Source organism: Hirundo rustica, chromosome 18 (assembly GCF_015227805.2).
Source record: "Hirundo rustica isolate bHirRus1 chromosome 18, bHirRus1.pri.v3, whole genome shotgun sequence".
Classification (NCBI taxonomy): domain Eukaryota; kingdom Metazoa; phylum Chordata; class Aves; order Passeriformes; family Hirundinidae; genus Hirundo; species Hirundo rustica.
The window spans coordinates 7,776,305-7,796,682 of record NC_053467.1 but is presented as its reverse complement, the minus strand read 5'-3'; the positions used below and the strand labels follow the sequence as shown (position 1 = coordinate 7,796,682).

Below are 20,378 nucleotides of genomic sequence, written 5' to 3'. Positions count from 1 at the left end.
TACCACTTGTGTGCTTTTTCTGTTAAGATAGGAAGGAGTGTCTCTGCTATTGCTGCCACAGGAGGTGGAAGGAAGGATGTATTTCACATTAACAGATAGGCACCTGTGTTCAATGTCAGGAAAAACATTAGCAAGAAAACCCTTCTAACAAATGAGGTCAGTTATTCTGCCCAAGAACACCGGCAGCTTGATGGTCAAGGTGGAGTCATTGCTTCTAAACACAGAATATGCGAGATGAAAATTAAAAATATTCTGGTTACAGGCTCTCCTGCTACCTACTTCCACAGCCTAGTGAAAAACCCATTTGTATGGCAGTGTTTTCACAGTGCAGAACGTCCCCTCTGCTCTGACACAGGTGTCTGCAGATATCCTCAAGCAGCTAGTGGGGAAAAAAACCTCTTTCAGAAGCTGGCGAGGGATTCCTAATTGCTACTGAAAATATTTTCAAAGCAGCAGATCAGCCAGCAGTCCCAGCTCCATCCCAGAGGCAAACACAATTTATTTGTCATGTTTCAACAATTTTTCTGCTGTTCATACAGTGTAATTAATCACTTGGCAGGCAGGGGAACACACAGAGGACTGAAAAGGCAGCTCATTCTTTGATATGTAGGGATCGTCCTGTACTTTGGAAAGAGACACTCTTATTTACACATGGGAACAACAACAAAAAAGGTATGTAGCAACTCAATACAGCCACAATTAATAAGAAACAAACACCTTTGATTAAAACAAGGACCCACTGGGTTTCCCTGTATGGCTTTTGGCCATTGATTCCAGATGAAAAGGCAACAACTCACATGTAAAAATAGTCTGTCCCCTCACCAGGAGCACTCAGAAGTGCCCTGCTAGCTGATGGTGAGAGGCTGTAAGACTGTCACTCAACCCCCTCTTCTGTCATCTGTTGGGGTGATCCAGATTCAGGCTCCCTTCAAATGTGAGCAGCCAAAATACACCAGGTGAAGAGCTGACAAAGGAGCTCCTGTTCGGATTCCCATTTCCCTAAACCTAGGTGCTCAGACAGAAGAGCACCTATACCCACCCCATTGCTTCTCAGCAGTGCAAATCTTGGCCAGGGAGCTGCAGATGCAGGCAGCCTACTTCCCTGGGAGTCCTGTGGCTAGTGCTCCCAGCTGGCTGGGTGCCTGGGAGGGCCCAGAGCCAGCCATTTGGAAATATGAGACACAGGGCACTCTGCTTTGTTAGAGCTGCCTCAATCTGGGCCTGCGTTTTCACACACAGGCTTCAGAGGTGGACTTTGTGCTGGTTACCATCTCCAAAAGGCTATCCAAAGGCTCTGAAATGCTACCAGATGCCCGTCACAAAGCAAACTGGACTAGGGAAACTTTTGTCTCCCTTCAAACTGAAGCCAAAATAAGAGTTAAGGCCATAGCAGCAAACACTGGGAAAGGAATTTGGGATTGACAAATTGGCTTCTGGCAAGTTCTATTACCTCTCTAAAGGCTGTGAGAGACAGAAATTATACTAATAAACAGTACTTGACTGAAGCAGTGCCTCAAATGGAGCACAATTCAGACTTCAACCCAACCGACAGACTCAACCCACAGACAGACAGGAAAGGTTTATTTGTAGGTCCCAAAACTGAAGGACTCTAGAACTGCTATCTCCTAACTGCAATCCCATCCTCCTAAGTTTCTTTGGACCAGCTGTCTCTAGTCCAAAGAGAAAACACACTCTGCAGCCTGAATCAATGCTGATGGAAGTCAGTGGGACTACAGTAACCAAGTTATGCTCCTTGTATTCTGCATACCACACCTTCACAGCCTTGAGCTCCAAGGCAGAGCTCTCCATCTGCCTGTGATATCACTCACACGGTGATATCACACACTCACACACACTCTCAGTACAGGACATTAAGAACCTTCCATGGAATAGCCTTTACATTTTGAATTGCATACACAATAGGATTTTTTTTTTTCTGCCTTTTTTTTTTTTTTTGACGAAGTTTTCAGACATTAAAAGCTTGTTGGCTTTTGCTCTTTGTTTACACTGAAGAAAAAACAAAAAGTAAAATCAGCCCATTTTAAAAAATGTCAAATTAAATGCCCCAAGCTCCTGGTATCAGGGGCTTTTATACATCCCTTTAAATTAATTGCACTCAGCTGGTTGTAATTAAAAGCTGGAGGCTTGGTAGTTTCTCCTTCCCCATTTGACTCAACATATGCAAACAGCTGGATCAGCTCAGCACCTCACAGTGGCTCCCGACACTTCATCCCACATCTTGGAATTATCTTCACCTCTTCAAGTTTGCTGCCTTTGGGCTTCAGAAAGCTGCAGTACAGGGCAGGGGCTCTTGGGAAGGGAAAGGAAAAATGGAAGCAGAGGACAGGGGAAAATAACTTGTGATAAGGATAAATCTCCTCTTCCTTTCGAGTCATCGTGTGAATGCAGAGACAGCATAACAATGAACCAGCTCAGTACCTGCCTTTGTGTAAGCACAGCCCCTTGGGGGGAATAAAAATAAAGCATTCCCTTTTAAAATATCTATTTGTACCATCACAGCAGTTGTGCCCTTCAGCTGCCTGGGAATTTGAGTGCACCTGAGAATTAGAGAGACGCGCAAAGGGCGTACTGGGGTGAAAATCAGATTAGACAGGCAACTACCATTTGTGCCAATGGGAGCTGCCCATAAACTCGATTACAGCACCAGGAACTCACACTCATTAAGGTCTGGGAGATGCAAGGACAGCTTATATGTTTTCCGTACGTTCGTCCTTGGGAACGGGGAACACCGTGAACGATGACAGTCTCAAATCCACCTGACCCTCAGTTCTCTGCTTCATCAGCTTGAGAATTCCAACTTCCTGCCATAGCGGAAGATGCTCAAGGCGGGAGCAGAGGCTGCTCAGCCTTTTCGCAGCCTTTAGCTGACATCTAGTGAACGGTTCCCAAACTGCACCTGGAGGAGCCGGAGCTGGAACCAGCCCCTCTGGAGGGCAGTGGTGCAGAGGAGCTGTGGGATAAGCACGGGACGTACAACAGCGCACACCGTTCCCTGTCCGCTCCCCCCACGGCACCTCACCTGGCCTGGGCAGGTGCGGAAGGACGCGGTTCTGCTCCCAGGCAGCACAAATCCCGCACTGGCTCCAGTGAAGTGCGCAAACACTGCTGCAGGACCCCACTGCGGTGGTGCTACCCCTGCAGGGACATCAGGAGTGACCAGCGAGGCTTGCAGCACAGCACTGTCAGATCAGCTCTTTCTGAACAGTAAAGGCCAGGCTCTGCCCCCTCCCTCTCCCAGAGGCACAAATCCAGCACGCAGATGGGAAACGCGGCAGCTGTTACCAGGATTAGCAGCTGCAATTCCCACCCTCAGGCTCTCCTGGAGGACGGATGGCAGAAGAGATGTGGTTTGCAGAGTTTTGCAGTTTGTCTTCAAGAGCTCTCCCCAGCACATCTTTCTGTGACAGCAGATCATACAGACCTGAGTGTCACCTGCATTCCAAGAGTGTCAGAACCAGCCTGCAACAGTCTGTATAGCAAAAGGGGAACACTGAGTGTGTGCAGAGCCTGTTTTCATTTTATAGCCTCTATCAGCTACTGCAAACCAAGCAGTTTGGTTTATGGCATCTATTAAGGTAACCAAGCAATGGCATGGTGGGTATCTGTGTCATCAGTTACAAAAACCAGGGGTTTAGAAAGACATGGACACTGAGGTGCAGGAAATGTCTCTGTATTTTTTGTATGGACAGTGGAAAGCCTTCTGTGTAAGTGCATGCAGTGGTGTAACATCAGCTCACCAGCACACTAACCATATCCTTCCTCGATATGTGAGAACTGTCCTCTCACCTTCACTACTAGTAAAAGTAAAATGCTTTTCCTGTTGATTTCGGTATCATTTGCAGTCTGTAACACCACTGACACACAATCCTTCTCTGAATGCACAATACTAAATGCACCTTTAATCTTTACATGGGCAGAGGTGATTAAAACCAAAGTAAAGTGAAGGAGGGACAAGGAGATGCTAAAAGGAAAATTTAGCAGTGCTCTACTTCTTAGACTGAAAAGACACTGGCAAATTAAGGATACAAGTGAGGACATTTAATGGTTTAAAAATATGCTACACCCAAAATACTATCAAAGGTTTCCAGTGGTTCATAGTTTCTGCTTCCCAACAGCTGTTGAGTCCCTGTTTATTATCTGCAGAAGGTCCCTGAGGACTTGTTCACCTACAAAGTTTGACTGATTTAATTAGATACAAATCAGTGTTTTCCACTTGTGAGATGCCAGCAAGCTTGTACAGGGATCTCCCTTCACAGCCAGGTGAATACTGAGGCTTGTAGGAGGAACACTACCTAAATTTTAAATACTTTTCCACCAGGTAACCCACATTAAATATAGCTACAACAGTATGGATAGCTTGCTAATAGCCACGAACCTAGGAAGGAAGAGTCAACAGGCCAAGTAAAACAACAACATTTCCAATGATCCAACTACACATCACTCCAGAGGCTTCCTCAGCCCACTAATACGAGATAGAATTATGGCTTCTCTTACCTGGTAATAGTAATCAACATATTGTGGCTGGTAGTGCTGGGGCTCAGAGTTTTCAGGAGACAGGACATCTTTTAGTAAATCTTCACAGCCTGGCAAAGAGAAACAAGAGGAAATGGTCATACCAAGAGTTTATCTTCCATCACATGGACAGTGGATGGAGATTTGTAGCCAATCTGAATGCACAAAACCTTGGAAGGCAGCTTTGGGGATTCATTTAAATAGGCGTAACACAACTCTGCCTTCAGAGTCCTGCCCAGCACACATTCAACATGTGGAACTTGATAAGTGCAATTATCTCAGCCTGGATACACTAGCCTGCAATGAAACTGAAAGCTGAGCATTGCTTGGCTTGATAATCTACCCTGTGGGGTACAAACCCACCTCTAACCAAACCCAGGCTCTGGAGTCAAACACTGGACCTGCAGGCTTGGCGTGAGCTAGTGACTACTGCACATCAGTGTCAGTGGAGCTGCTTCTAATTTTCTCTGGTCAAAATGACAAAGGGGCAATGGCTAAGTATCACAAACCCCCTTCAAAAAAGCTCTGTCACAGAGTGTTTGACAAGCAAATAGCTATGCACTGCAACCAGAGATTTTAAGCTTCTGTGTTTGCTCTTGTTAACAATCACATTAAGAGCTGGAAAAATCAATGGCTGCATTTCCCTTGGTCCTTCTCTCATCTGAAAACCTGAGACAAATATAGAAACACTGAAATCACTAAATGCCTCGTTCCCCATTAATTACCAGTGACTGCACTTGGCAGGGTTAGCTGCAGAAGGCAGTAATGACAGGCCAGGTTATTTTAGAGCACCCATCTCACAGCCTCGGGCCCAGGCTGTGTGAAAACTTCTCAGCATGTGTTGTACACTATCCTAATTGGAAGCTGCAATTGCCCAGCAGTTAGTTATTCCTCCCTTCCATCCCAGCACTAATGCAATATATTTGGCTGTGACATTACATGTGGATACCACTCACACAGCAGGTGAGCCAGAGGAAACAGGGTGATGGAAGGAAGTGTGAACTGAACAGCTTTATACCATTAGATGACCTCTCTTGGTTTTACATAAATGAATAACATCTGTAGGGATGAAGACATTGGGGTTATGGAGAAGAGTCCCTTGCAAAGGAAAGGAGTACTTTAGAAACCAGATAAAATGACCAGATAGAGGAAGCCTAATGGGGGGGGTTCTGTGTTGTCCCTGTCTGCTGTACACAGGCACATCCAGGCAGCACCTGCTGAATGAAGACACCACTGAGATCTCAGAAGTGTCACATGGACAAAGGCAGCAAGAATTTTTTCCTTTTTCAGCCTCTGCAACAAATTGAGAGTCTCAGGTGGTACTGAGCAGATAAATAAGGATAAATGAAGCTGTTAAATGCCCACTTTGCTGGAGAAGTTAGTGGACAAGAATGTCTGGTAAGGTCGCTTCCTAAAGAGGAGTTAATCTGGGACTACCCATCAAAAACATAAGCTACTGGCTGATAGAGGAAAGATGTTAAACTTGTGTTCCTGGAGAGAGCATCTTTCTACATAACCTGCCCTACCTGTAACTGTCACATTTCCTACCCAGCCATAATATTTTTCTTCTTCTTGGTTTTAGCTTAAAGTGGTCTGTGCTTGCCTAAGGTTATTTGTTAGTCCTCTCACAGAGGATGATTCAATTTATTGCCTGTACCTTTTGACTTTAAAGCTTATTGCCCATCAAACTGCCTTGTGCCAGCACCCACTGTGAGATTCATCACACGTCACACATATGAACTCCTTGGCTAAAAGGAGTTTTTGTATTAGATGGAGAAACTACTCGTCAAAGTGAGTTACCTCCAGCAAGAAAGGAAAATAACACCAATGGATGCAGATTAGTGTAATGAACAGAGTATGCTTACAGTGTTCTAAAATTTCTCAATAGTTTACACCATAATTTCAACCTTTACTTTTCTAATGTAGTTGTGCTAACAACGGTGCTTCCTCTCCCACTTTTCTCTTTTTTAGTGAGGAAAAGTCACAGAAGCTGTGGGTCTCCAAAAAAGGATTTAACTGCCCAAAACAAGGGTGTGAGAAATGTTTCTACCTTGCCTCCTTTCAAAAGGCCAGCCAGACTGGTCTGTTAGAGCTAGAGTCACAAACAGCTCCCAGATCTCCAGGGTCTGAAATGTAGAGTCTTCTGTGTGCCCTCTGCTGTTCATTTCTTATCCAAGATTACTCCTGATCACATTTTTTCATTTCCCTTGTCCATTAGGGAGAACCACTTCATGATAGCTCTTGGCCTGTCATTTATTCCATAAAAACACTGGGGTTTAGAAAAGCATTGCCTCCTTTACAGCCAACTGTAATGGCAGCCCTCATCACTTCTTCACCAGAGCCACCTCAGCCAGGTTTTTACAGCCTGATTCTGAACCCAGCCAAGCACCAGACCCATTTCCAGAACATCAACAGGCATTTAATCCAATTTATTTACCAAGCTGCATAGCTTAAAATGGCAAACAAAGCTAAATCTTGTTTTTTATTGTAGTCACATGCCATTTTTCCCTTGGTGCTGGCAGGTTCAGGGCGTCAGTCCATCTGAGCCAGTCTCCTTCTGCAAAGGTGACTTTCTAATGGGGAGCTGTCTGGCTGTGCAGCAGGCAGTATCCCCTGTGCACTGCTCTGCATGCAAGCTGGCATGACAGCCTGGCTCTCCTCATCCTCCTGTGTAGATCTGTGTGTCATTATACTCCATGAAAAAGGGAAGAAGAGAAGGAAATGTTGAGAGACCATTTTCCTCTGACATTACTAAACCACATCATAGCTACCTTGCAGACACCTGAACCTGTTCCAGCATCCAGCAAATCAATGAAAAAACAGCCACTGGCTTCAAGAATCTCAAGATTGTGCCACTTTTTTTATTCCTGATAAGAACTGAGATTTAAGAACTTCTCTGTTCTCCTCTTCCCTGTGAGGACACAAATTAGAATCTCTTCACTCTGGAGGACTGATGCTGGTCTTTTCCTTGGACCACCCCTTATCACCAGGAAAGTGATGCACAGTCAGGTGATGCATCAGCTTTCTTATTCAATGTTTTTCTACAACAGTGCCAAAACAATCTCACCTTTTGCTCCCCTCATCTAAATATCCTTTGAAGTTTTCAGGTACTCCAGGAGATACACAGTGGTGTAACATAAAGAGAGAACACTGGAGTGTCTCAAATGCTGTGCATGTGTGTTCTTTTTACCAGAACATATCCTGGCTTGCAGCCTGGGAAGTGCCGTGAGCTAAATTATTGTGTCACAGCCCAGACAGAAAACAACAACAAATCAAGGCTTACTCTGGCAAATCTCAACATGGAAATAGGAAGGTACTGGACAAAGATTTGTTCTTTGCTAGCAGACCCACTCCTGAGCAGAACTCTGTGTGCTGAGGTCTGCAGAACTGCCGTGATAGATATTTCAAGCTGTGCAGCAGTGTGCACCCAAGGCTAGAATCTGTCCAAAAATAACCCATTGCAATGAAGCAAAGGAATAATTCCCGGCTACTTTAAGGACCTCTTGCACTAGAGATGTCCTATTATTGCTATAAATTCATTTTCCTGGAAAAGGTAGAACTGAAAGCCACTTACATGGCTGATTAGAGATATTTCATTTGGATGTCAAACTGTACCATAAGATATTAATGTGCTCTATGTTCTCTCCCCTTTGCTGTAGTTGGGAAAATTTCATCTACATTTCTGGGCAGCACTTGGCAAGAAGACAGAGTGAGGCAGCAGACAGAGGAAAGAGTAACTCAGGAAGAGCTCCAGGTCCTTGTGCACCCATGGCTGCACCCAGGTCCACTGAAGGGTGTCCTTTATGGAGAAACACTCTGTAAAAGGCTGTGCTTGATGTAAATCACTGTGACACAGATTGGCAGCAAGCTTGTGTCTGGAGAAAGGACTGAACAATCAGATCACAAAATGAGAGTGGCCAGAGGCTGCTGAATTTTATTCCCTGGCTAAAGACATCAGCACAGATGATTGGTGGTCTGGTGATAAGCCAGCACAGAAGCAGCTTCTCTGTCCACTCAAGAGACTCTTTGAAACGTGGATGTGTTCGAGGTCTAGTTTAACAAAGCACTGAGTCACTCTCAAGTCTGGTCTGTCAAAATTATCTGAGTTTAAAAATATTTATCCCAATACTACCAATGCAAAAGTAAACATAATTCATTTAGCCAGAACAGGGTCATCTCTAGTCCTAAGCAAAGATGATGAAAGTCATTTAAAAGTCACTGAAGGGGAAGACATGAACCTTTAACTTTTTCAGCTACTCAGGTTGCTAGACGTGATATCCCTTATGAGATTATTTTACAAATTTACAATCAGTTTAACTTAAAAAATGGTTTTCATGCCCTAACAAACAGTCAATTTGCAAACAGATATTCTGGCCACAAATAAACTCAGTTTTATCAAAGTGTTTCCTGCAAATGCTCCAAGAAGGAGATTTAACCTGTAACACATCAGGCAATTTTCACAGGCAATTAAGCAGTTTTAATACTACAGGAAATCAAATCTAGTTACCTAATTGAATGTGGTTGGTTTCTGGCATTTTTCCTAATAGCAATAGCTTTTTACTTTATCTGCCCTTGAATCTTTATGGTGTATTAGACCCATTTATGGTTTCAGGGCGTATTTAGTGAAATTTAGTTAAGTCTTAGAAAACTCTCAAGTACTTTTAGCAGTAACCAACTTCAGTTCATTGAGCAGCTATAAGGTAATTAATTCCAGGAGAGCTCAGGTCTCCCACTCACTGACAGCCCTTGTCCCTAGAGCCATCCCAAGCACCCCTCCTGTCAGTAAGTTATTCTTCCCAGAACAGACAGACCCATCCAGTTACACAGACAGATGATCTCCAGTTACAGCCTCACTGAAGTTTGAGATTTACAGCTATGAACCCAAAGGGGTTCATGTGGGCTTTGGAGTTTTCTGATGTGCTTTACTGAAATTCCCATGCTGGTGCAGCTGTCCTGGTCCTAGATATTATAGGCAAATACACTTCCTTTTACACGACTGCAAAATACCCATTTCTTACTCCATGCTGGATCTTCAAGGCAAAGCTGGTACAACACTTTTCTCAGTGTTTTCTCTTTGGGACTGCAAATTAGATTTTATAATTAGTTGAAGGAGATGGCCAAAACTTGGCACTGGTTTTGTGAGAAATATGTTTGCTTGGAGCATCTGAATGAAACTATAAAAGTTATTAAGAAAAATATAATCTCCGGTGCAACAGAAGGCCAGAAATACTCTGCTTTAGAAAGCTTTGTTTGGAAAAAATGCCATCAAATTTCATACTGTAATATTTTCATACTATTTCACGGTCCAAATAACCTGTCACAGTCTGAGCTAGCAGAACAGCCAACATCCCTTTTGGAACATTTCTTTGAAACTTTGGGCAAATCTGTATTCTTGGAATTTTCACTAAAAAGTGCTAGGAACTCACAGAGAAACATTCTTTCTAACTTTTAGCTGCTTATATATAGCCTGCTTCTAGAAGCTTTCCAACCAACTGCAGTGATTAAATGACTCAGGATCCAGGGAAGCACAGAGATGGATTTTTGAAGACACATAATGGTCTGTGTTACTATTTTGAAGATTCAAAGGTTGCTATTGCTGCAGGTGGGGAAGTGTATAAATTCACAGCTGTGCTTCTTCCACACTGTTAATGAATATGAAGGAACTCCTCCAACTTCCCCTTTCCAAATTCCGTAACAGAGCATTACTAAAATATCCTTAAAACTTCCACAGATGAGGGAAAGACTCCCTTGTTCCAGGAGAACAACAGGCTGTATGATTTTGTCTGAAAAAACAGTGATTCTGCTAAAGCACACTTTTATAAATGCATAAATGCTCTGTGATGACATGGCTCATCTCTTCCATTATAAAAGCCATGACCCTCTAAATACTACACAGCAGTCAGCACTGTTTGCATCTTTAAAATAAGCTATAAAGTCAGCATACATCTGTCTTTGTATTTTAATTCTGTATTAATCTGTGCTCATACAATACCCTCTCATCTCTGTGAGCGGTAACGCTGAGGGCAGTAGGGGGAGCTCCCCCTTTATTTGTCAGTGTTTGGCTACTTTTAAGCAGAATATCAAAGCAAAGGGACTATTGGAAAGATAATAGAAATTTCAAAATACAAGGAACAGGTCAGACTCAGAGCCTGCAAACATATCTGACTGTGGAACCCACCAGCCTGCAGAGTACAGGGAATTAACAGCTCCACTTAAGCCTCTAAGTATTACAAGTGCCAGAAAATATTTATTGGATCAGTACAATATAAATTCAGAACAGCAAAAACAGCCATTGGCTCTGCTGAGCAAACAGAAATGGCTCCCATGCTGACCCTGCTGAAATTAATGGGAATTCAGCCTTTGAGTGATATTCTGGCTGCTCTTGGTGTCTCTGAGCAGTGCCACAGAGCACTTAGGTAAGAGACTACAGGTGGTATCTCATGGCAATTGCTCTACAGGCAGACAGTTATTAAAGCCCTGCAGGCAGCAGATAGAGAGGGCAGCTCCAGCACAAGTAAAACCTTCATACTCTCTGATATTCCAATGAAATTGTTGCAGAGCTTTAAATTCAATGGCAAGCCTATCCCTGGCTCTGGCAGAGCCTAATTGCATGGGGAAGGCAGCCTAGACAGCAGGAATTCAGCACAGATGCTGAGGCAAAGTCCTTTAATCTACAAAAGACCAGCAAGAGAAGCAAAGGTTTCCATAAATAGCAAGCACCACACCTGTCCAGTATTCCACCCCAAAGACACAGTGGGAAAGAGCTCCTCCAACACACTTCTGCTCTCTAGCATCTTTACCTCCACTTGAACAAATCCTCTCTACCACTTCCCAAGGTCCTATTGCTCATCCTTACCCACAGCTCCTGCTGCTCAGCAGCTGAAGGAAAGGAACTGTTTTCCACCTGACAGTTCCAGCAGCTGCTGCAGAGGCACATGACCCACGTTGTGAGGTTTATCCAGCTCTGAAGCACTGGGGAGGAGACAAGGCTGGATGTCTATTTGTTGGGAAACACAATACTTCTCATTTGCACCATGCAAGAGTAAACGACGCCCTGGTTTATGGAGGAGAGAGGCCAAGCTGCAGGTTTTAGACCCAGGGGTAGGAGTTTCCATCAACCAGTTACAGAGCACTAAACAATTAGATTTTTTCAAGTTCCAACATTTAGCTTTTCACTGAAATCCAACCCCGATATGAAATGCCCAAACCAACATCAGAGGTCGACTCTGATTTGAATCTGTTGCTCTTAGATGTCTCAAACCTCATGATTTAAATAAATTCAAGGCACTGAACCACCAAAAACCTTGACACTATATCACCTCTGTGCAGCAAACAATTTCATCACCATACTATGAAGGCAAGCATCTATTAAGACAAATTAATTTGAAGTCTCATAAATAAGAAATATAGTAAGGCATTAGGATTGTAAAGCTTGAATTTAAACATTTGGCTTCCAGTGCTAAGAATAGCAAACTTCATACTCTATTACTGAAAACCCCACTGGATTTATAGTAGCATCTCATTTTGCTCTATTAGTCTGACTGCCCCAAGCAATTGTAATAGGCTGAGACGTCAAAGAATCATATTTATAATCTGTTGCTGCCAAGACAAATTGCTTTTGTTTGATAATAAGCCTGCTACTCCCTTTGGGATGTGGCTGCACTAAAACAACATGGTGGAGGCTTTCCATTCTGAAAGGCAGACATGCCCTTTCTGAACTTTAACATAACCAATTTAATTTTTAAGGAAAATATGGCAGGTAGCCAAAGATTAATAAAATTTCCATGCTGTGAGGTAAGCAATAGAAGCAGCTTTTCTAAAAAGATGCTGTGAAAACATGCAGCACAGTGTCTTATCAGAAATAGATACAGCTGCTGCTGCTTCGATGATAAACACTTAGCGCTGAGTCTGTGTAAGTGTTGAAATGCTAATGATGTGCTAAGGGAGCTCTAGGTGATGCTGCAGAATTGGGTGACTTCTCTGCATCTGTTCACAGATACATCCTAACAAGCATCACACCAGCGATTTGGTCCCTACATGTTCCACACCTGGGCTTCAAGCTATTTATAAACTTGGAGTGCAAGGTCCTCCAGACAGTTTAATCCAGTCACATTGCTGCAGGATTAAACCTTAGGATATGAACACATGAATCAGTTCCCACAAGGTGAGCAAGGATGAAAACCCCCAAGGCCTCATGACTGATAACTCAATATTCTCACGCTGTCCCCACAGGAGAGGAGATGCAGCTGCCCATTCCAGCACTAAGGGTACCTGGACAAGGGCACAGTTACCACAGGAGAGATGTTTTGGGTAATTTCTATCCCTTCCTGATCATAATTGTGCATTTGTGCAATCTTTGGACTGTGAATTACAGAAGACACCAGATGATTTACAGAGGCCATGTCTGCTTTAAACTGGAACTCAGTTTGCTACAGCATTTTCTGCTCAAAAAAATTTCTGCTCTGCAAAAACCTCCAGCAGAGACATTAGGGTCTGTGCACAAATGTAGTAACTTTCCTCCTGGGCTTTCTCTTGCCTTTTCTTCAAACACATTAGCATCACCTTGGATGGTGTCTCCAAGAACAGTGATGAGAGCAGCCTCTCATTGTAATTTTTACCTAATTATACACTGTCTTTGGCTGCCATAAACTTTAATTAAAAGTACTGTGGGTTTACATTTTTGCATCCTTATGGCTTCATGAGAATCTCATTACAGCAGACTCTCCAGAGGCTTCCGCTGGAACCACACCACGATCACTGTGACATTCATCCTGTCCCTGAAGTGAAGCCTCTGGGCTATGACATCTCTCCAACATTTTACAAAGGACAACCCACCTGTCCAGAAAAGGTCAGGATGGATTATTTCGCTATGGGAAGTTAGAAAAGCAGTCAGCAGCAAATCAGCTGAAGTCCCTCCTCACTGTTTTTTTGTTGCCTTTAGGCTAAACTGTAAAGCAAAACAATGTCTGTGTCAAGGACTGTTTCCTTGGAAAGGAGGTGGTTGGATCCACCTGATCTCAACCTCCACGGTTTGCATGGCCAACCTGTAATTAACTCATTTCCTTCCAATACATGACCCTAAGTACCCTGACAACATGAATTAATTATACCTTGCAGATACCTCAAGAGGAATATAATAGTCTTAAATTTCCTAGTAGAGAACCAAAAACCCAAGGGCTCCCTAATTCCCTGAGGTAAATCAGTGGCAGAACAAGATCAGAATCTGGAAGTGCCAAACCTGGGCCCTGCCTGTTAACCACAAAGCTACTCTTTCTTCTGCTGTATTTGTCTTTAAACCACAACACATTTATTCTGACAAAAATTAGCAGTAAACCAATGCCCAAGCACCTATGGATGCAGGAACCCTAGCACTGCTCACCATTAATACATGAGATGCACAAAAAGGAAAAATATCCTGGCTCTGTTCCCAGTAGAGTTTTTCTACTGTCACTACAAATAACCACAGTTAAAAGAGAGGATGTCTTTGATCATTACATTTTCTGCAACCAGAGAAACATTAGTGGAACTGAACGGGATTATTTTTAAGAAATATGCACATACCTTTGATTGCAAAAACTCCGTGACAGAAGTCCTTAAAATTGATTCTTCCCAAATCATTCGGGTCCAAGTACTTTGCCAGTCTTTCCACCTAAAATAAAAGATGATGAAATATGTGTTGAGCTTGGTGTATCATCTGTTGCTCTCTGATACAGTCTGTCTCTTCTACAGAAGACTACAAGTTGAAGAATACCCACACTTTTCACTTGAACCAGCCAATAAATGGCTCTGCAGGGAGAAATCATGTCTTGTATGACATTGGTGCTGAGTAAGGCATGTGCTCTGACCAAAACTTCCTCAGCTGGGACACATCAATCCTGTCCCATGGGGATCTCAAGAGCTTAAGAAGGGGTGAATCTGTAACTTATCCTCTCACCATAGAGCAGGGTGCTTACAGAATCTCCTTCTCTGGGAGCTCTTGCCATGCATTTAGCTCAGAGGAACTCAAAACCTTAGTGATTCTCCACCCCTCCTATCACAAGTTCTCAGGGAAGGAGAAAGGACAGGCAAAGATGTGCACAGCCCAGAGCAGTCTCATTCCCTAGATTATAGGAGAGAAAACCCATTGGGCACTTGGAATGAAACCCAACTTCCCTGACACGGCAGAGAATAGAATATAGGAAAATTAACAATACGAAAATATATTCATGTGATGAGACAGAGGATGGTGGTGTCCAGTACACTGTGCAAACAACCAATGTCCTTACTCCTTATAATCTCAGCTTCACATTTTAGCCTTTCTAATCATTATTTACCAACAGAATAAGATTATACTGAATTTAAACACAGCCATCAAACTAGCACCTGCCCCAAAAATGGTCTGGCAAATTTTTCAGGAGGGCTTTGGGATAGAGGAAGAAAAGCAGCCTAGAATGGAGAGGCTCTTGTACTGTCAAAAAAACCCAACCAACCAACCAACCAACCAACCAACCAACCAACCAACCAACCACCACCACAACAACAAAACACAACACCACTAAAACAACACAAAACAAACAAACAACAACAACAAGCAACCAAAAAAAAACCTCAATGGAGGAACAAATAGCTGAAAAAGAATAAGGTGAGAGGCAGAACAGTCCAGGGAGTTAAGTGCACACCTAAACACACAGCTGGCTGTTCTTTCTGACAACCACACTGCTGGAGCTTGTGTACATCCCCTTGTATGCCTGTGCCTTTGCATGTAGCGCCTTACAGGAACCCTCACTGAAGAAGAGGCAGCCTCTTGCTGCTCATAAGAGCTCAAAGCCAGCTCCACACAACCCTGCCCTTGGCCTGGGCCCTCCAGACACCCAGAAGCATGAACAAGCTGAGTGCAGGGACAGCAGACATGGAGGATGCCACAGAATCCTGCTGCAGCACAATCCGTGTGAGCTCAGATATGTCAGTCTGAGCAGCAACAAAAGCCCAGCTGGAAAGATGCAGCAAATAAATCCAGATGACCCAGTTTCTCAATTTCCTGATGTGTTTTTTCCCACGTGCTAGCAAAACCCCAGCAGTTTCCCACAGCCCTGCAGATAATACACTGATGTGTGCACATGACACCTCTTCCTACAGGCACTTCTCAGTGCCTATAAATTCCCTGTGTACCAATAACTGCCATGATAAGCCAAAGGGCTCATTTAGAGCAAGCAAATCTGGATGAAACAAATGACAAAATTTTTACTCAAATGCAAAATTCTGTGTTGAATGAGAAAGGCACTATTTGATCCTTGAATCTTTTTCCCTCTCCTTTTCTTAGGGAAAATAAAAAAAATCAGCTCATATAGGCAGGGCAAATAAGGAGCTATATGATGAGTTCAGAGCCCATGACAAGTTAGACATTTCCTTAAAACTTTTATATTCCAGAAGGCCTCCATAGCTCCAGTCCTGACAGCTGGGCAGCAGAGCCCAGATGTCAACTATGGTGTGACTCATGATCAAATTCCCACCCTGACATCACAAGGAATTACTGTAACCCCACTAATTTAGAGCAGCAGAACACACATCTGCATTTCCAAAAACAAAAGCTGCTTCACCAGAAAGCACAGTGTGTGGTTAATGCACACCAGACTAGCTGAAAATCCTGACTGAAACCAATTAAGTAGAGACATGCTTGATACGGAAAATCCGGGTTGGTGTTAACCCTGTCACCTTCACGAACAACAATTGTGTTGTAGGTTTTAATGCACAGATTCCTGCAGCCAGCTGGGAAGGCTCTATTTAATATTGTGCTGTAACATAGTGGTGTTCATCGCAGTGAATCTGGCACTTCAAGTTTATTTCTCGAGGTTGATCCAATGATTTTAGTCTACCAGTTGCTCAGACATATAAAATTACACTTTTGAAATCAAATTAAATGAGATGTTATGTGTCTGGGAGTGTGTATTATGGAGGAACAGAGGACATTTAGGTCTAAGCAATGTCTAACAGTAAATGAAATTATCACCTGAGCAAAGTGCTTCAGTGTCCAGTATTCCCTAAATCTAATTTGCAGGTTTTCAATTGGATATTACAATGTAAATAACTGACATCAGTGCAGGAGATGATGAAGAATTTACAGAAAAGCCTGATGGAATTAACGCTAGCAGTGCTCACATCTTCAGCCAGGAATAAGCACAGCTCCCAGCACAGGTCAGGGGATAAAAGGATTTCAATCAACAGGGCCTACGTTTGGGTGGATACTTGCATAGGGTTTGTGCATTAACATACACACATATTTGGTACAAAAATCCCTCCATATTTTCACAGTTTTCAAGAGCCTGCATGCCCTTGATCATTTCTACCAGTAGCTTTCCAGAATAAGGCAAGAAATTCTTCCTAGTTAATTCCAGACTAAAGGCATTGCTTTAAGTTAAATTTCAATCTGTAGCCATATAAACAACAGCTACCCCTAAATCTTCTCTGGTGTCTACACTATACAGTGTGTACCACCCTTCTGCTTCACTTCGTAAAGAAATCAAGTCCTCTCCTCCTCCTTCTCATAAAGGGCTGGCTCCCCACAACGAGTCAAAAGATGTTTTATTTCTTCAGTGCCTTGGAAAACTCATGGATTTGTCAGCCTACCAGGCAGGCTGGGTGACATTGAAACCTTTTTTGTGGTCAACAGCCCCCTGGGACTGGAGGAGTCCATGGCCTCTGCCAGGGAATGAGGGAACAGCAGCTCTGTCCTGACATGGAGCGAGGGGCACAGCTCAGTTCCGCACACGTGGGACACGCAGGGTGTGCCACTCCTGGGCACCTGGGCTGTGCTGGGCTCTGCTGATCCCCTGGCAAGGGACACAGCAGCACAAACCCAACTGCTGCCAAAATTTGGTGTGAAATGAGTGTGTGATTGTTGTGATAGCTACAGGCAGCACAGGGAGCACCGTGTGCTCCAGAATTTAACATCAGAAGCCATCACAATGAGTAGGGGCAGTGTTTTGGGCTGGGGACAGACACTTCTCTGCACAGAGAGAGACAGCACAAACAGGATTGCAAACTAGTTCTTCACTGAAGGAAGCGAACAAGGGCAGAGAAAATAAGCTGCAGGCTCAATAATCCAGCTGGTTCTTTTGGCAGCTGCAAGGGTGTCTCTAATAAGTCCTTCAGTAGGCGTCCAATAGTCAGAGAGAAGACATAAATCTCAGAGAGCAGAAACAAATCATTTTTCTTTGGGAAACAACTGGAGAAAACCAAACCTCTATGCCTATTGTTTAACTCACCCGGATGAATGGGTGATTACCCTTTCAATGCAAACATGTTTCTCCATTGTAATAACTGCTCACTTCAGCCAAGGTGTTTGCCTCCTGTCCCTTTTGTTTCCCAGCCATCCCCACTGCCCTGCAAAGGGGTGTTTGCCCCATGCTGCTTTCTGATACATAAGAGGAGGCTGGGAACACTTGAAAAAGCAGAATGGAAAGGATGTATGTAGCAGAGGGAGTGGAGGAAAGGGAGAAAATAGTTCTGAGTTCTGTTCACTGACAGAACTCAGAAGAAATTTATTGAAACTGATGTTTTCTTGTGAGTTCAATACAGGGGCACCTGTACTGAATAGCCAAGGAACCCTCTCTGGACCTCTGGCCAGCTCTTGTACTGCAGCTGCCAAGACAGCATCAGTACTTTTTCCAGCAAAAGATTTTCTGACTGGAACTGAATCCTGCTTCCATCTGCAGGGAAGAAGAAACTCAGACCTCTATTGACCTCACTTAATTTTCTTCAAAAAGAAGACATTTTGTTAACACTAAAAGCATTTGTAGGATTTAGAAGTAATTGAGTTCAGAGGGACCCCACACCAGCTATATCCACTGAAATCTTGCAGCAGAATCCAAATCACAGCCAGAAGCTGCCATTTGAAACAAATGATTTGTCTCAGCAGTTTGCCTTCATACTGCAGGAGTCTGTGAGCACGTCCCACCCTAAAGTGCAAGCAGGGAACACCTGGGAGCTGTGAGAAAGACAGCACAAGCACTTGCAGGAAAAGGTCAGGCTGTGCCGTGGCAGCGACATTTGGGCAGAATCTCCTGAGGCAGGAGTATTTGTGAGAAACCTCAAAAAAAAAACCGAGCAAAAGGAGATTAAACATGTAAATGCCGCAGGGTGGAATTAGAGAGCTTCCCACATGATCTATACAAGCAGCAGCAGAGCTGCACTTGCCCTGGTTTCAACAGACTGGCCTTTCCCAAATTTGGAAAGGGTCTAAGTTTACACCTCGACAGTGTGAAATGCTGCTCTGGCTGCAGGGCTGGGCAATGAGACCACCACGAGTGTGAGACCCACCCCTGTCCTCTTCACCGGCCCCTTTGTTCAGGTGTTCTTAGCACTGATGTGGTCTCACATGTTGGAGCTCTTCAGTCAGAACGCTGGGATCTATAGATGGAGGGGAAAGATATGAGATTTCTCTGTGATATTGTGACATTTCAGGGAAGGAACATAAGAAGAGGGAAATTATTTTACATTATATTTGAGAAGCTAGCACTCACACAGTTGTGGTACCCACTGTCATATGAGATGCTGTAAACACAGATAGGTTGCAGAGAACTGACATAGAATTAAAACAACATGCAACTAAAGAAAGAGAGCTTTCTTCTGTTTAATTTGGCAAAAGGGAGATCAAGTGATGATTTGTTACAAGGTATAAATACTTCTGCAAGCAGAGAACTGCAGTTCAAAAAGACTGTAGCAGAGGAAAGACATAAAGAACCATTATCTGCAAAATGAAACTGAACAGACTCCAACTAGAAGCAAAGCACAATTGTTTTATCAGCATGATTGTTTACCCACCAGAACCATAAATCAGGAAGAGTCTGGAACCCTTGATAAAAATCAACTAGAGTCCTTCATCTGAGGCCTTCTGAGAAGGTGAGACATACCTGGAAGATTTACCTAGCCTAGAATAAGTGGGATAAAATCTGAGCTGTCACCATTTCAGGATGTCACATGAAATGATCTGATGCCCTCCCTGAGCCTGACCCTGCAGCACACAGGACCATGTTCCCAGTCACACATGCAAGGAGTGGAAGTCCAGCATTTCGGGGTCATGAGCCCAACAAACTGCCTGCCCACTCAGTCCCGGCAGACTGTGCGCTGTAAATAATTCATACCACTGCAAACAGCATCATGAATTTCCATCAGCTGCTGTCTGATACCAAAGCGTGCAGGGACATACATCATTGCTGGAAACAATGGCTCTGAATTGCTTTGAATTTTGATTTCAAGCATCACTCATTGCCCCTTTATCTGTGGGCTTCAAGCCTGAAAGTTGGCTTCTCTGTGAGCTCTCTGTAAACAGAAAGGATTGTCCCAGTTTCTGCTTTAACTGTGCACACCCAATTTACCAGCTAGAAGGCAGATCTTAGGATTGTGTCCTAAATGACATAAGCAAATCTGTTGAGTAATCTTGGCCTTAACTTTGAGCAAATTCCTAAATCTGTCAAATCCATAATTTACTAAAGGCTGCAACGCAAAAAGTCTAATCAAATTCAAGGGGGTCCATTCTCTTATCTTCCCTGGGTTTAGCATCAACACATGGAATTGCATCTTCCTCCAAATATGACCTGAATCCATGGGGCCTTGGTCCCAGGGGAGAAAAACATCCACCAGTTACCCAGATGGAGAAAACATCCACCATGTGGAGGATGTGAAATGTAGCAATGAATCACAAAGGCACAGAAAGAAAGAGGTGGCTCCAGAGGCACTGCAGGTGGCCGAGTGCCTTCAGAGGGAAAAGGAAGCTTCCAGTGTTGATGTGTTATTGATGCTCTGTGCAAGCATCACCTGGGCTCAGGTGGGTGACAGATGGTGAGCGCGGTGGAGCTGCTGGAGCGGGA

General features: G+C 43.7%; 1 protein-coding gene and 1 long non-coding RNA gene across 3 annotated transcripts in view; one reads left to right on the top strand and one right to left on the bottom strand.

Moving 5' to 3' along the window:
• The window catches only part of RAB11FIP4 (RAB11 family interacting protein 4), a 119,089-nt gene that overhangs the window by 68,017 nt on the left and 30,694 nt on the right, over nucleotides 1-20,378 (bottom strand). For both annotated transcript variants that reach the window (XM_040081534.2, XM_040081535.2), the window contains exons 2-3: nucleotides 14,095-14,182; nucleotides 4,516-4,604 (exon numbers count right to left, since the gene is read on the bottom strand). In XM_040081534.2, the coding sequence (XP_039937468.1) occupies nucleotides 4,516-4,604; nucleotides 14,095-14,182 (177 nt within the window). The remainder of the gene's footprint in view (nucleotides 1-4,515; nucleotides 4,605-14,094; nucleotides 14,183-20,378) is intronic.
• Nucleotides 5,621-8,425, top strand: LOC120760862 (uncharacterized). The gene is made up of 3 exons (XR_005703489.1): nucleotides 5,621-5,931; nucleotides 7,727-7,846; nucleotides 8,193-8,425. It is a non-coding gene; the product is annotated as an uncharacterized LOC120760862 (long non-coding RNA).